Source organism: Bufo gargarizans, chromosome 4 (assembly GCF_014858855.1).
Source record: "Bufo gargarizans isolate SCDJY-AF-19 chromosome 4, ASM1485885v1, whole genome shotgun sequence".
Classification (NCBI taxonomy): Eukaryota; Metazoa; Chordata; class Amphibia; order Anura; family Bufonidae; genus Bufo; species Bufo gargarizans.
This window is the reverse complement of record NC_058083.1, coordinates 318,540,250-318,558,193: the sequence shown is the minus strand read 5'-3', so window position 1 is coordinate 318,558,193 and position 17,944 is coordinate 318,540,250. Positions and strand designations below refer to the sequence as shown.

At 46.8% G+C, this 17,944-nt stretch overlaps 1 protein-coding gene across 1 annotated transcript in view; it reads left to right on the top strand.

Moving 5' to 3' along the window:
• The first annotated feature begins 12,371 nt into the window (after positions 1 to 12,371).
• LOC122935403 (MFS-type transporter SLC18B1-like) overlaps positions 12,372 to 17,944 on the top strand; it is a 97,008-nt gene continuing 91,435 nt past the window's right edge. Inside the window, exons 1-2 of the mRNA XM_044291174.1 lie at positions 12,372 to 12,635; positions 13,789 to 13,876. Of these exons, the coding sequence (XP_044147109.1) occupies positions 12,372 to 12,635; positions 13,789 to 13,876 (352 nt within the window). The remainder of the gene's footprint in view (positions 12,636 to 13,788; positions 13,877 to 17,944) is intronic.

Sequence of the window (17,944 nt, the reverse complement as noted above, 5' to 3'; positions counted from 1 at the left end):
GTACATAAGGTCCCACACGAGTTTCCCGCTAACACCCAGAGTGGGGGGGACATTCTGGGGGTTGAATACGGGAATCTCGCCCCTCGTACACACAAAATTTGTAAGTGTACCCTGAGGTACTCTCACAAATTTTGTATAGCTTCACGCCATACCTCGCCCGCTTTGTGGGAATATATTGGCGGAAACTGAGTCTCCCCTTGAACGCAACGAGAGACTCATCAACCGCGACCTTCCTTCCAGGTACGTAGGCCTCCATGAATTTGGCCCCAAAGTGATCGATGACCGGCCGTATCTTATACAGCCGGTCATAGGCAGGATCACCTCGGGGTGGACATGCTGCATTATCGGAATAATGCAGACATTTCCGGATGGCCTCAAACCGGGGACGTGTCATGACCATACTGTACAGTGGGGTCTGGTATAGGACGTCCCCACTCCAGTATTGCCTGACACTGGGTTTTTGGACTAGACCCATATGCAGAACGAGGCCCCAAAATGTCCTCATCTCGGCTGCACTGACCGGCGTCCAGCCACCGGGTCTAGCCAAAAATGAGCCTGGGTTTTGAGCGACGAACTGTTGGGCGTACAGATTCGTCTGCTCCACCATCAGATTCACCAGTGGGTTACTGAAAAAAAAAAACTAAAATAGTCTATTTCAGTAAACCCCACTGTGGGAATCTGGATTCCAGGATTGCCAGCAAAATCCGGAATCTCAGGCTCAAAGTCCACTGGGGGACACCAGCTAAGTTCATCGGCAGAGGGCTCCGGTGAACTTATTTGGTGGGCCGGGAAACCAGTACGAACCCCAGGGCGGCTCGTACTAGGGTGGGCCACAGGATCCCTAGCATGTGAGGCCCCTGGCTCCGCCTGGCGGCGTCTCCGCCGCCTTGGTGGCTCATCGTCATCCGATGATGATGAGGAGGAGGATGCGGATGATAAAAGGAATGTGGGGTCATCCTCATCCTCACTGGGGCTCTCAGAGTCGGAGGCAATCTGGGCACATGCCTCCTCGGCCGAGAACTTACGGCGGGCCATGGGTGTGTGTGCGTGTGTGGAAAACTTTATTATATGTGCGTGTGTGGGGGCAAAGGGTGTTCGCGTACTAAAAAAAGGCAAAAAAAAAGGGCAAGTGTTAGAAGAAAAAAAAAGTTCAAACTTGCTGATCAGCGGTACAACGCTGATCGGTGGTGGGGCGGGCGATGCGCTAACAGTGTACGGACGCTAAAAAGTGCCGACCAGTCAGCGCGCGCAGAAAAAAAAAAAGTGGTGGTGGGGTGCTGGTAGGGGGGGGGGGCAAGTGGCAGGGGGGGGGGGTCTGGGGTCTAATAGATGGATCAAAGAAAGTTTGGAATAAAAGTGCTTTTTTTTTTTTCCTAACTAACTTTTCCCTTCTTTCCCTGCCTAACGGTGCCTCTCCCTCACTGACCCTAACCTACCTGGGTGGCGATGGGTGCAAGAGGGTGATGGATGCTGATTAGGGGGACACAGGAGCTGGTGCTGGACGATGCTGCCGGGTGCTCGTGCAGAACAGGAAGAGGAGGGGAGAAAGGAGCGCAGGAAGTTTGAATCTCGCGCCTCTCTCCCCTGCACCAATCAGCACCCTGGACAGCAGTGTTCAGCACCAGGGCCAGCACCGCCTCTGCAAATCTTCGCACTGTGATTGGTGGTGTGTAATTACGCCACCGATCACAGTGTTTTTCCGGTTCATCGGGTCACAGGACACCCGAATGGACCGGAAACGCAGAAAACCGCAGGTCTGAATTGACCTACAGTTTTCTGCGATCGCCGATACAGGGGGGTCAAATGACCCCCCCCCCCCCCCCCCTGCGTTGTTACGGGATGCCGGCTGAATGATTTCAGCCGGCATCCCGTTGCGATTAACCCCCGCGGCGCCAGAATCTCGATTTAAAGTTAGGACTTACCGGTACGCCCTGAGTCCTTAAGGACTTGGGAAAAAGGGCGTACCGGTACGCCCTGCGTCCTGAAGGGGTTAAACATGCAGACACGCAGAGGCATTGTGTGTGATTGGCCAACTGCCAATTCCGGAAATTTAAACCCTCAGATGTCATGGTGACTTGTCAATTGTGACTACGGCATCTAAGTGGTCTTTCCCTGGGAGTATTCCCAGGCCCAAATGGCTCCCCTATACCTCTGAAGGCTCTGAGAACTGTCATAGCAGTGTGACTATGGAGCACTCCAGTAGCAGAGTGGAGTAGGAAAACTGTAGTAGCTTTTTGTGTTAGGTTTAACCCCCTTAATGACCGGGCCATTTTGCACCTTCGTGACCAGGCTGATTTTGGAAAGACATGGTATCACTTTATGTGGTAATAACTTTGGAACTTTTACTTATCCAAGCCATTCTGAGATTTTTTTTTCTCATGACACCTTGTACTTCATGACAGCCATACATTTGAGTCAATATATTTCACCTTTATTTATGAAAAAATCCCAAATTTACCCAAAAAATTAGCAATTTTAAAAATTTCTGTATCTCTGCTTTTAAAACAGAAAGTGATACCTCTTAAAATATTTATTACTTAACATTCCCCATATGTCCGCTTTATGTTGGCATCAGTTTGTAAATGTAATTTTATTTTTTTGGGACATTAGAAGGCTTTGAATTTTAGAAGCATTTCTTAAAATTTTTAAGAAAATTTCCAAAACCCACCTCCAACTTTTTAAGGACCAGTTCAGGTCTGAAGTCACTTTGTAGGCCTTACATAGTAGAAACCACCCATAAATGATCCCATTTTGGAAACTACACCCCTCAAGTTACTCAAAACTGATTTTAAAAACTGTGTTAACCATTTAGGTATTCCACAAGAATACCTTCCACAAAAATTTCACTCTTTTGGCAGATTTTCCATTTTAATGCATTTTTTTTCTTTAACACATCGAGGGTTAACAGCCAAACAAAACTCAATATTTATTTCACTGATTCTGCGGTCTACAGAAACACCCCACATGTGGTGGTAAACTGCTGTATGGGCGCATGGCAGGGCGCAGAAGAAAAGAAGCGCCGTATGGTTTTTGGAAGGCAGATTTTGCTGGACTGGTTTTTAGACAGTAGCAACAATCAAAAAGAGACCCTATTTTGGAAACCACGGGATGAGGTGACAGTTCTATTGGTACTATTTTGGGGTACATATGATTTTTAATCGCTCTATATTGTGTTTTTTGTGAGGCTAGGTAACCAAAGAATGAATGTTTTGGCACTGTTTTTATTTTTTGTTCTTTACAAGGTTCATCTGACAGGTTAGATCATGTGCTATTTTTATAGAGCAGGTTGTTACGGATGCGATGATATCAAATATGTCTATTTTCTTTGTTTCAGTTTTACATAATAAATCATTTAAAAAATATATGTTTTTGTGTCTCCATTTCCTGATCGCCATTTATTTATTTTTTCTGCCGATCATCTTGTGCAGGGGCTCGTTTTTTGCAGGAAGAGTTGACGTTTTTATTGGTACCATTTTTGGGTACATATGATTTTTTTGATCATTAATTATTATACTTTTTGGGGCAAGGAGACCAAAAAACGGTTAATTTTTGCAGTTTGTATTTATTTATTTGGACGGCGTTCATCTGAGGGGTTAGGGCATGTGATATTTTTATAGAGTCGGTTGTTACGGATGTGGCAATACCTAATATGTATACTTTTTCTAATTTACTGTATTTTCCGCCCTATAAGACACACTCCCCCCCCCACCCCCCCGCCCAAAAAAAGTGGTGGGGGGGAATGGCAGTGCGTCTTATGGGGCAAATGCTGCCGTTTACACTGATACACCGCCAACCGCATGCTGCTCAGCGCGGTCGGAGGTGTATCAGGGAGGAGGGGCTGGGGATCGTCATCTTGTTTTGCAATGGCAGCGGGGCCCAGAGCAGTCACTGTATTCTATTGCATCGGGCCCTGCTCATTGTACTAATCGTATCTAACTGTAGGCAATGTTTAACTATAGAAAATCTTCAATCCAACAGCCTGCACTTACAACCATGGCAGGCAGGAGGCTGGGCGGGCGGGCGGGCACTGGCAGCGTAACTACGTCACACGCCTGTTCCGCCCACTTTATGAATGAAACAGGCGGCGCAGGCACGTGACGTAGTGAGTTACGCTGCTGGTGCCTGCCCAGCCTCCTGCCTCCTGTCTGCTATGGTCGTAAGTACAGGCTGCTGGATTGAAGATTTTCTATAGTTAAACATTGCCTGCAGTTAGATACGATTAGTATAGTGAGCGGGGCCCGGTGCAATAGAATACAATGACTTCACTGGGCCCCGCTGCCATTACAAAACTACTGTAGATGCCGGCCCCTACCCCCTGTATTGGGGGTAATTCACAGGGACACTGTTATGGGGGGGATCTGTGGATGACACATAACATTAGATGCTATTTATCTGTCATACACAGATTTCCCCCCATAGCAGTGTCATGCTATCCACAGACTCCCCCCATGACAGTGCCATCCACAGACGCCCCCATAACAGTGCCATCCACAGACGCCCCCATAACAGTGCCATCCACAGACACCCCCCATAACAGTGCCATCCACAGACACCCCCCATAACAGTGCCATCCACAGACACCCCCCATAACAGTGCCATCCACAGACGCCCCCATAACAGTGCCATCCACAGACGCCCCCATAACAGTGCCATCCACAGATCCCCCATAAGTGTGTTATCCACAGATCCCCCATAATAGTGTAATTCACAAGCTACCATTAGTTCAAAGCACACCAAAAGCACACCTTTTGGTTCAAAATTTATTTTTTTCTTATTTTCCCCCTCAAAAACCGGCGTCTTATAGGGCAAAAAATACGGTATTTATGTTGTACACAATAATAGCATTTTTGAAACCCAAAAAATGATGTTTTAGTGTCTCCATACTCTGAAAGCCATAGCTTTTTTATTTTTTTGTCCGATTGTCTTAGGTAGGGTCTCATTTTTTGCGGGATGAGGTGACTGTTTGACTGATACTATTTTGGGGGGTATACGCCTTTTTGATCGCTTGGTGTTGCACTTTTCTGATGGTAGTTGACAAAAAATAAATCTTTTTGGGCATTTCTCTTTTACAGTGTTCACCTGAGGGGTTAGGTCATATGATATTTTAATAGAGCTGGTTGTTACGGACGCGGAGATACCAAACATGTTTGGGGTATTTTCTTTTCTTCATTTTTACCCAATTATAAATGTACATATATGTGAAAATGTTAGATTTTATTTATTTTTTATAATTTTTTGACTCTGACCCACTTGGTTCTTGAAGATCCAGTTGGTCTGATGGCTCTACAATACACTGCAGTACACTGTATAGCGTACTGCAGTGTATTTTCATTCACAGTAAGTCTGATCAGGCTCCTGCCTTTAGCAGGAGCCTGATCAGTCTTAGGCTACATGCACACAACCGTTCTGTGTTTTGCGGTCCGCAAAACACAGATGGCGTCCATTCTGCAATTTGCAAAGCGGAGTAGGACAGGTTATATATTTTTTGTAGGGCCACGGAGTGGAGCATGGAGTGCTGTCCGCATCTTTTGTGGCCCCATTGAAGTGAATGGGTCCACATCCGAGCCGTCAAAACTGTGGCTTGGATGCGGTCGAAAACAACTGCCGTGTGCATGAGGCCTTAGATATAGCACGACACTACTAATAAAAAAAACTTTGGGGCACATTTATTAAGACTGGAGATTTACATGCCGGTCTTAGTGCCTATGCTGCTGGAGGAAGCACAAAAGTTATGTGGAGGCGCAGGCCTTTAGGTAACTTTGGCGCTTTCTCTAGCAGGACTTGCAACAATCTTAAATCTACACCAGCTTCCTTGTTGGCCGTAGATTTAAATGCTATGTGCTCCTTTGGATGCATTTTTTTTCGATTGCATTTTATTTATTTTGGGCAAAAAATATTTTTTTCAATTGGACTTTATAAAAAAAAAATGTAACTGTTCTGTCAAAAAGGGTTAACTGTTTTTCTAACTGTGTGACTGGTACTTTCACATTGTGCCATGTAATAAACCTTATCTCTGAACTACTGAGAGGTCATAAACACTTATTTAAGCCACATACTTATCAGTAAGATAAGAACTGAGCTATAATGAGTGCTTATAAGGTCAGTGTCACGGCTGAGGATGGGGAAAACCCTCAGCCGTGCGATGACAGAGGATGGTAGTCACGACTTGGCCAGAACCACAGAATTAGGGAGCAGGTCACCTCCTATTGCTTCCCTAATCTGACCCTAACTCCTAGCCACATGAGCCGACCTTGAAGGTAGGAGGGCTCATGCTCTGGAACCTCGGGTCCCTACTAGCCCTCTGCAGGTCTCTAAGCTAGGAGCTGGGTAGACTACCTGTTCCTCCTGGACATGGAGAAATAGGAGTCTAAAGATGGCCAAACTATAAAGACAGGGGAAACAGAAACAGTCATATGGCAATGGCAGGTAAGTGCAACTAGTACTAACACCTACCTGCCACAGACACAGAGCCTGGGACCCAAGTATCAGTGCTGCTGTCCACAAACACAATAGACAGAGCACACACACCACACAGGAAACCATGCGCTGCAAAGAATAGACATGACACACAAACACATCCTCAGAACATCGTGTATAACAATACATAACAATTTGTTTATGACCACAAGGATGGCCCCCACTGGCAGATGGAATTACCAGGAGTGTGTCTCCAGCAAAGCATGGCTGAAGAACCCCTCCCGCTTCTGATCTCCAACGAGGCTTTATAGCCCAAGGTGGCCACACCCACACAGACACACACAGGAGAGGGAATTAACCCTTTCAACACTAACCAGGGAGTGAAACCACTTAAAGGGGAAGTGTCCAAATGAAGATCACACTGCAGCTGTTACCGCAGGCAACGACATGGGTGGCAACCATGTCCTGGGAGTCAGCCAGAAGGCCGAGACACTACCACCACATGTACACTATACCAAACGTTGCCACGGACAGCCACAGTGAAGGGAAGTGTCACAGTGCACAGCTAACATAAACCTCGTGCACACCAGACATACAAAGTGCATTACATACACACACACCTAACAGAGAGGTTGCTAGGTGCAACCGCATGAACATTGCCGGAAGCTGCCTAGCACCAGCTCAGGCTGCTATACTGCGACAATACCAAATGACTTGTTGCCCGCGGCAACCACAAGTGAGGCAACACACTAGCGGCCCTCACCTGTGGTTGAACAACCAAACCAAACCGCATGCGGTTCAGGAGTCATGACTATGGCCGTAACAGTCAGAGAGCAGAGAAAGAGTCTGTTAGCGTCCCAACTGACAGAAAAGAGAAAATCCAGAAGCGGCTACTACAGCATCTCGACTCTGTACGCAAAAAAGGATTCCATATTGTTAATAAAAACCAATCTAAAAATGCTTTTTAGCTCAAAGTTAGTACAATGCAGTAACCACCACCCTATATAACACCACAATAAGTACAGCTCTGGACATTGTTGCCCCCCTCACACACAACAAAACCCGAAAAATTAACAGACAACCCTAGCACACCAACCTGACCAAAAAACTCAGACAAGCTTCCAGGCCTGCTGAGCGGCAATGGAAGAAATCCCACTCTACGGATCAGTTCACTGCATACAAGCAATCCCTCCTCATTTTCAAATCCTCACTCACTGATGCAAAATAGGCCTACTTCTCATATCTCATGTCTTCCCTGTCCCACAGCCCTAAACAACTTTTTAACACTTTTTAACTCCCCTCTCCATCCCCCAGCGCTCCCACCCTTGCCTCTCTGCTCTTCTCTATCTACACTTTCGGCCTGGGACAGCTCATAGAGTCCCATGGCTTTCAGTATCACTTTTATGCTGACGGCACCAAAATCTACCTATCTGGTCCAAACATCACCACCTTACTATCCAGAATCACACAATGCCTATCTTCCATATCCTCCTTCTCCTCTCACTTTCTAAAACTTAACATGGATAAAACAGAATTCATCATCTTTCCCCCTTCTTGCTAACCCCCCCTCCCTAACAGACCTATCTATCATGATCAATGGCTGCACACTCTCCTCAGTCAACCAATTCAGCTGCCTTGGAGTGACCTTGGACTCTGCCCTCTCCTTCCGACTGCACATCAAGCCCTTTGCACCATCTGCCACCTCCAACTCAAAAACATCTCCCACATCAGTGCTTTCCTCAACTTTGAGTCTGCGAAAATGCTTGTACATGCCCTGATTATCTCCCACCTAGACTAAACTACAACATTCTCCTCTGTGGCATTCCATCTAGCACTCTCGCACCCCTCCAATCTATCCTCAACTCTGCTGCCGGACTAATCCATTTCTCACCCTGTTACTCCTCTGCCTCTCCCCTCTGCCAATCCCTTCACTGGATCCCTATTGCCCAGCGAATTCAGTTCTAAATACTAACAAATACATACAAGGCTGTCCACTACCTGTCCCCTCCCTACATCTCTGAGCTACTTTCCCACGTGCAATCTCCGATCCTCACAAGACCTCCTTCTCTCCTCTCCTCTTATCAACTCTTCCCACAATCGCCTACAGGATTTCTCCTGTGCATCCCCCACACTCTGGAACTCGCTACCCCAACATATCAGACTCTCACCTACAGTGGAATCATTCAAAAGAAACCTAATAACACACCTCTTCAGACAAGCCTACAGCCAGTGACCCTGCTGCCTCTATAACTCCATGACCAACTTTACCCTCTGCTACTATGTCCTTCTCCCATACCATGTAGATTGTAAACCCTCACAGTCAGGGCTCTCTCTCCTTCTGTACCAGTTTGTAACTCATCATTTTCAGTATTAAGTATGTATACCCCTTTTCATATGTATATCACTATGGAATATATGGCGCTATAATAATAATAATATGTTGGAATGCCTGTGTCATAAGCAGTATATAGGTAGGACAAAAAGATAATAAAAAAATAGAATAGCCAAACACATTACCAACATGAAAAACAGATTTGAACAACACTCAGTATCCAAACATTTCAAAGAAAAGCATAATAGTGATCCATTACTTACCTTTGTTTCTTTTGAAAAAGTTAACAGACAGTAGAGAGGTGGCAACCATGTGGCATGTATGTCGAGAATTTAATCCAGGAAGATATTCGAGTTCGACACCATGCTACCTGGCGACCTCAATGCATATATGGAATTGTTTGGTTTCCTTAGAAATGGGGTGTCTGTCCTTCGGAGACAGGACATCGAGGTCAGGCTGTACTACCAACATCTCGATGTCTTCTCTTTGGGAGAACTCCACCCCCCTCTTTCATCTTTCTTATCCGGAATTTTTCATTTTTGTCATTATTTTATATTGAGGTCCTCACCCTAATTAATAGTGATTCAGAAGAAGATGTATAAACTCATTACTTTTGAGCTTATATAAGTAACTTATGAATGCAATCATATAAATAATAATTAATAGTAATTGATAAAAACTAATGAAAATGCATAGAAAACAGATGGAAAATGAAAGAGAGATCTATATGCGTTTTTCTTTTATAAATATGTATATCTCCCATGGCTGCGAGATGTATTTTTCATTCTATTTTTGTTCTTCATTTTATTAACTATGCACTTTGAACTCATAGCATTTGATTTGCAATTAGAATGACCATTAACCTCAAGAACTGTGTTAATGCATATGGTTGTAACTCCAATCCAGGTTTTGCACTAGACTCAATTTATACGCAATATGGCTCCCCCTCCCCTCTCAATGGATGACATCATAAAAAGCCAAAATTGATCAGACTTCTATATACTACCACTGAAGAAGGAGCAGACATAAGTCCGAAATGCATTTGATTTTATATTTTGTGCTATATGATGTAATTTGGATACGATTTACCCCTTAATTCCACATTTTTGTTCCCTGTAATGCCTATTTTTACCTGTGCTTAAAATGGGGTTGCTAGGCATGGTCCGTCTATCTGTTGAAGGACGGAGCACGCTGCGTGCAGGGTCAGATTACTGAAAGCAAGGAACTGTAAGTAAATTATTAAAGCCAGGTCCTCCCCAGCAGCTGATAACAGTGCCCGGGCTGTGTGCACTTCTTCCTGTCCTTGCGCTTGGCAGACGCTCCCTCACTCAGTAGAGCTGGAGAATGCAGAGTTGAACCAGCACAGACCAGGGAAGGGAGATCTGCCATCTGCTCAGTGTATAAATGAAGGCAACATGTGGTAAGAGGACCCCTTTGTGCTGCAGGAGATTAACCCTTTAGGGGGAGGGCTCTGGTTACTGACACTTTTGGGGGGCTATTGTTACTGGCTAGTGAGGGCAGGCGGGATTAGCCTCAGGGTCAGGGCAGTGGTGGCCATCTTAACTGAATAGTGAAATTGCAGTTTTATGCAGACTGATTGCTAAGAGCTGAATCTTATTAAATATGGGGTAAGTCAGTCTAATAGTAACTTATTCTGGAATATCATGTTATTAGTAACTACATATATGAAAATTGAAATTAGGGTCTAAGTGTGACAGTTATCCTTTAAGAAAATGTTGCACGACATGTTGCTATGTAGCCCTAGCCTAAACCTACAAGCTATTGCACTACCAAACACATACATGTGTTTACATACATATGGCATACATATCAATCAAATATTTAAATCAAACGGGACCAATGTACACACCTGTACATTTCTGGCGCATGGACCTCATCAATGACCATGCCATAATGTCAATTTGTGCGCCCCCAAAAAGGTAAGGTAATCAACACGTGACAAACATAGTCACATGGCTACACTGAGAATCCCACCATTGCACGCTGCCAGAAAAGCACTGAAAGCGGACGAGGGACATGCTCACTGTGCAGGTGCACATTAAGAACAGCATGTTGATCATATGTATCGGAATAAAAAAAATATATCAATTAAAGGGGTTTTCTGAGATTTTTTAACTGAAGATCTATCCTCAGGATAGGTCAAGTATCTGATTGGTGGGACCCCACTGATCAGCTGTTTGTGAAGGTACCAGCACTCTCAGCAGCTTCATGGTCTTCTTGCAGCTTTGTCTCGGCCGTGTGACATCGTGTTCATCGGTCACATGGCCTAGGTGCAGCCCAGCCCCAATAACCCCTTTCCGACATCTGCTGTACATGTACAGCGCAACGGGAAGTTACTTCCCGACAGCTGTCATACAGGTACGGTGCGCTGATCAGGCGGGTGCAGGAGCTGGGCCCCCTCAATCAGCTGCAGGGGTCCAGCTGTTCCTGACAGCCAAACCCCTGCTGTATATGCCGGTATCATTGAATACACTGATGTTATGCATTAACCCTTTGTATGCTACAGTAAACACTGACCTCATCATGTGTGGAGTTTGCTAAGGGATGGGGCCTGTGGTGACAGGGACCGAATGGTTGGGCAGGCAGCTTGATACCTTCCACAGGCATTGGGGCTTGCCTTCTATTGAAACCTGTAAGACCCAGCCTAGGTAACATTTTGGAAGACATAAAAAATTTCTAGTGTTTCTAAATTCTATCAAAAGCAGTGTGCCCATACAGCAGTTTACGAATATATATGGGGTGTCTCTGTAAACTGCTGAAACAGGGTAATAAATATTGAGGTTTGTTTGGTTGTTAACTCTTGCTGCCTTATAGCAAAAAAATAGATTAAAATAAAAAATCTGTGGGGCGTGGCTAACTGCCGACATGGCCGGACGTGTCTGAGAGCAGCTCCGGCTCCATAAGTTCCATCCTGCTTAATCCTGAGCTGGCATCAAAGATTTTTTTGCCTTAACCTAAGCTAAAGAACCCATAGAGGTCGTGCATTACAAATATGGGTCCCAGCAAGGCACAACAAGCAGCGGATCGCCTGAAGGAGTTCGCCCGCCAAGACTCACAACATGGCGCTGCTGCTACCTCCTCTCCTCGTGCACCGCTCACCAGGGGACAAGTCGGACAGGCCTCAGCGACGGAACTGGAGGGAGAGCCTGAACTCACTCTGCAGGTCTCCCACAGCCAGCTTATGGCAGCCATTATAGGGGGCCAGTCGTCACTCACAGGAAAGATTGAGGAGATCAGAGTGGATCTGGGCCTCCTGTGTCATGATGTCCAACAGAGAGGGTCCGACTCACAGAGGAGAGAGTGTCAGAGTTGGAAGACTCGACCAGACCCCTGGCTGCGAGGGTGACTGCTGTGGAGGGTGCGGTTGAACTATGGCGTCAGAAATGTGACGACCTAGAAAACCGCTCGAGGAGGAATAACGTCCGCATACTGGGAATGCCTGAGAGGACCGAGGGATCCGATCCCGCTACATTCCTGGAGGGATGGTTTAAATCTACGTTCCCAGATGCGTCCTTCTCGGCGGCCTTTGTGGTGGAGAGCCCACCGGGTCCCAGCTCAAATGCCCCCACCAGGGGCCCCACCAAGACCACTCCTCGCCCGCATGCTCAACTGGCGGGACCGCGACCTCATCTTATCTAAGGCCAGAATCAAACAGACCATCGCCCTCGGTTCTGCTAACATCTCCCTGTATCCGGACTTTTCGGCAGAACTACAGAAGAAGAGAGCTACGTTTACATCTATAAAGAAACGCCTGAGGGACATGGATTTACAATATTCTATGGCCTATCCAGCCCGTCTGAGAGTTCTGGATGGCGGGAAATCGCACTTCTTCAACAATCCCAGGGAGGCCGAGGACTGGCTCATGGTGAGACCCCGGAATGCGCCCTAAAGAAGAGGGGACAATCCTATGATAGAAATCATACTTGTTCTAACCCTGGGACTGACTCTTATTTTTTCTATTGTCCTTCTACTTTGAGTATACACAATTCTGTTGGACTCCAGGCGGACTTCTCTCCTGATGGCTCACGGGTGTGAGGGGCCCGTGAGTATGTCCGTAATATGTCCCAGATTATGCTTCAGGTTTAATGAGCCGTTAGCCAAGCTTACTCTTGATATTGGGAGCCAGCGCTCTCACCTGCACTTGTTTGCATTATGTCTACACTGTGCAGGTCCTCCGTTAACATGGTCACTAATGTTATGTGCTTCGCATGTGTTTTTCACCCGGTACTGCGGGATTCACTGTTAAGTTATCAGTTTTACTGTTTATATAGCAACTGGTGCATCGTCTACTATTGTGTTCTACATTGCTGCGGAGGTATTAGGGCAGGTGCATATGGGTTTCCTAGACCAACATACTTATTAATGCTAGGCCAAATCCCATGGCATCTATAACGTATATGTCCTGGAACGTGCGTGGTCTAGGTGGTCCCAGGAAACGTATGGCGGTATTTGCACAAATTCGGGTATACAACCCGCACATATTGTGTCTCCAGGAAACCCACATCACAGCAGATACAGAGGGAAGATTGCGTAAACCCTGGGTGCAATGGTTAATGAGCGCATATGGCACGTCACATTCTAGGGGTGTTTCCGTGCTGGTCCATCGCTCAGTACGGTGGGAGGTGCATCAAGAGGTGGCGGACCCTGAGGGCCAGTACATCTTTATCTATGCACATTTAAATGGCGCGCCCTGTGTTATAATTAATGTGTACATACCTCCTCCTGCCAATCTCTCTGTTCTGCAGGCCGCAGCCAGCTTCGCGGCTCAATTCCCATACTCCAGGGTGCTGTGCATGGGTGACCTTAATATGGTGGGGAATGAGGTAATAGATAGATTTCAGGCCAACCCGCGTGCGGACGACACGCAGACGGGTGTCACGCGGCTTGGTCGATTCATCTCGGAACTGGGGTGGCTAGACGTGTGGAGGGAAAGGAATCCATCCAGCAGGGAATTCTCATGTTTTACACCCTCCAAGGGGGCGCTATCCATAATTGACTATCTGTTGTGTGATGCACAGGCCTATCTTGCAATAGCGGACGTGAAGTATATGCCTCAGGGACCGTCTGATCATGCACCTATCGTGGCAACTCTGACCTCTTCTGAGGGCGAGTCACGTGGCAACAATCTTCGCAGTCACCCATTCTGGCTGTCCCTGATGAATATAAACGACCGTATACCTGACCAGCTAAGGGTATTTGTGGACTTAAATGCGGTAGGAGACGGTGACCCTCTTATAATGTGGGATACCCTGAAAGCTTATGTGAGAGGATGTGCCAAGTCATCCATATCATATCTTAAAAAAAACGCGAGGCTCAGGGAGGAGGAGGTATGTGCGTTATGTAAGGCAGCTGAGATTGCGTATGTATCTGACCCCACCGAAGAGAATAGACTAGACTGGATGCAGAAGGGTAGGCAATACATGTTATGCTTACAGGAAAAGAGCGATCGCAAGCTCTTCTTTCTCAAACAACAAGCCTTTGAACAGGGTAGCAAGACAGGGAAGATCCTAGCACAGGTTATCAGACGTAACACTATGGCCCCTCCGATCATCCGCATACAGAATGAGAACGGATCTGTAGTGGAGGACCCTGGAATCTTGAATAGGTTTAGGGAGTTCTACAGTGAACTATACTCTTCAAGAACCCAGTATACCCTGCCTGCACTTCGGGCGTACTTGGGTGAGGTGGATCATCCTCAATTATCTCCCTTGGATAGGGGGATCCTTGATGAAGAGATCACGCTGGAGGAGGTAGTGGCTGCAATAAGGGGTCTAAACTTGGGTAAGTCTCCGGGCCCTGACGGCATCCCCCTGGAGGTTTACTCGAAATATGTGGATATTCTAGGGCCTCATTTACGTGGAATGTATGTTGCCTCCCTGGAGAAAGGATATCTTCCGGACTCCCTGTATGACGCCTCTATTGTGGTTCTCTTAAAGCCAGATAAAAATCCAATGGAGTGTGGTTCTTATCGCCCAATATCACTTTTGAACCTAGATTACAAAATACTAACTAAAGTCCTTGCGAATAGGTTAAATAAAGTGATTACTTCAATAGTCCATGAGGATCAATCTGGCTTTATACCGGGCCGGTCCACCTCCAGCAATATTAGGAGAGCCCAGGTAGTGGCGCAGGTGGGTTGCATGAACGTTAGATAGTGGGCCTTGGCATCCTTAGATACAGCCAAGGCATTCGACTCCATTGAGTGGGAGTTCTTGCTGCATACCCTAGAATGTTTTGGCTTTGGCCCCACTTTCATCAAATGGATTAGGGTGCTTTACCACCGGCCCACTGCTAATATAATGATCAATGGCTCGTCATCCCCTACATTTCCTTTGCACAGAGGTACTCGGCAGGGATGCCCCTTATCCCCATTGCTGTTTGCAGTGGCAATTGAACATCTAGCCATCAGAATATGACAGGATAGCGTTTTTAAGGGGGTGTCAGTAGGAGGTAGAGAAGACAGATTAGGGTTATACGCAGATGACCTTATCCTACTTTTGGACAATGTGGACTCATCCCTACTGAGAGCAATTGACTTGATTGACCAATTTGGTAATTTCTCCGGCCTACGTATCAACTGGTCCAAGTCGGCCCTTATGCCCTTATGGTCGCCGGACTGGCCTACGATTTACCATAACCTTATGGTGGTGATTCATTTTAAGTACCTCGGTATCATAATTACCAAGGAATAGAGTTGAGCGAACACCTGGATGTTCGGGTTCGAGAAGTTCGGCCGAACTTCCCGAAAATGTTCGGGTTCGGGATCCGAACCCGATCCGAACTTCGTCCCGAACCCCATTGAAGTCAATGGGGACCCGAACTTTTCGGCACTAAAACGGCTGTAAAACAGCCCAGGAAAGGGCTAGAGGGCTGCAAAAGGTAGCAACATGTAGGTAAATCCCCTGCAAACAAATGTGGATAGGGAAATGATTTAAAATAAAAATTAAATAAATAAAAATTAACCAAAATCAATTGGAGAGAGGTCCCATAGCAGAGAATCTGGCTTCCCGTCACCCACCACTGGAACAGTCCATTCTCAGATATTTAGGCCCCGGCACCCAGGCAGAGGAGAGAGGTCCCGTAACAGACAATCTGGCTTCATGTCAGCAGAGAATCAGTCTTCATGTCATAGCAGAGAATCAGGCTTCACGTCACCCACCACTGCAACAGTCCATTTTCATAAATTTAGGCCCAGCACCCAGGCAGAGGAGAGAGGTCCCGTAACAAAGGATCTGGCTTCATGTCAGCAGAGAATCAGTCTTCATATCATAGCAGAGAATCAGGCTTCACGTCACCCACCACTGCAACAGTCCATTGTCATAAATTTAGGCCCAGCACCCAGGCAGAGGAGAGAGGTCCCGTAACAGACAATCTGGCTTCATGTCAGCAGAGAATCAGTCTTCATGTTATAGCAGAGAATCAGTCTTTATGTTATAGCAGAGAATCAGTCTTCATGTCATAGCAGAGAATCAGGCTTCACGTCACCCACCACTGTAAGAGTCAATTTTCATAAATTTAGGCCCAGCACCCAGGCAGAGGAGAGAGGTCCCGTAACAGACAATCTGGCTTCATGTCAGCAGAGAATCAGTCTTCATGTCATAGCAGAGAATCAGGCTTCACGTCACCCACCACTGTAAGAGTCCATTTTCATAAATTTAGGCCCAGCACCCAGGCAGAGGAGAGAGGTCCCGTAACAGACAATCTGGCTTCATGTCAGCAGAGAATCAGTCTTCATATCATAGCAGAGAATCAGGCTTCACGTCACCCACCACTGCAACAGTCCATTTTCATAAATTTAGGCCCAGCACCCAGGCAGAGGAGAGAGGTCCCGTAACAGAGGATCTGGCTTCATGTCAGCAGAGAATCAGTCTGTATGTCATAGCAGAGAATCAGGCTTCACGTCAGCCACCACTGCAACAGTCCATTGTCATAAATTTAGGCCCAGCACCCAGGCAGAGGAGAGAGGTCCCGTAACAGACAATCTGGCTTCATGTCAGCAGAGAATCAGTCTTCATGTCATAGCAGAGAATCAGGCTTCACGTCACCCACCACTGTAAGAGTCCATTTTCATAAATTTAGGCCCAGCACCCAGGCAGAGGAGAGAGGTCCTGTAACAGACAATCTGGCTTCATGTCAGCAGAGAATTAGTCTGCATGTCATAGCAGAGAATCAGGCTTCACGTCAGCCACCAATGCAACTGTCCATTGTCAGATATTTAGGCCCAGCACCCAGGCAGAGGAGAGAGGTCCCGTAACAGAGGATCTGGCTTCATGTCAGCAGAGAATTAGTCTGCATGTCATAGCAGAGAATCAGGCTTCACGTCACCCAAAATTGGAACAGTCCATTGGCATATATTTAGGCCCTGGCACCCAGACAGAGGAGAGGTTCATTCAACTTTGGGTAGCCTCGCAATATAATGGTAAAATGAAAATAAAAATAGGATTGAATGAGGAAGTGCCCTGGAGTCCAATAATATATGGTTAAGGGGAGGTAGTTAATGTCTAATCTGGACAAGGGACGGACAGGTCCTGTGGGATCCATGCCTGGTTCATTTTTATGAACGTCAGCTTGTCCACATTGGCTGTAGACAGGCGGCTGCGTTCGTCTGTAATGACGCCCCCTGCCGTGCTGAATACACGTTCAGACAAAACGCTGGCCGCCGGGCAGGCCAGCACCTCCAAGGCATAAAAGGCTAGCTCTGGCCACGTTGACAATTTAGAGACCCAGAAGTTGAATGGGGCCGAACCATCAGTCAGTACGTGGAGGGGTGTGCACATGTACTGTTCCACCATGTAAGTGAAATGTTGCCTCCTGCTAACACGTTGCGTATCAGGTGGTGGTGCAGTTAGCTGTGGCGTGTTGACAAAAGTTTTCCACATCTCTGCCATGCTAACCCTGCTCTCAGAGGAGCTGGCCGTGACACAGCTGCCTTGGCGACCTCTTGCTCCTCCTCTGCCTTGGCCTTGGGCTTCCACTTGTTCCCCTGTGACATTTGGGAATGCTCTCAGTAGCGCGTCTACCAACGTGCGCTTGTACTCGCGCATCTTCCTATCACGCTCCAGTGCAGGAAGTAAGGTGGGCACATTGTCTTTGTAGCGTGGATCCAGCAGGGTGGCAACCCAGTAGTCCGCACAGGTTAAAATGTGGGCAACTCTGCTGTCGTTGCGCAGGCAC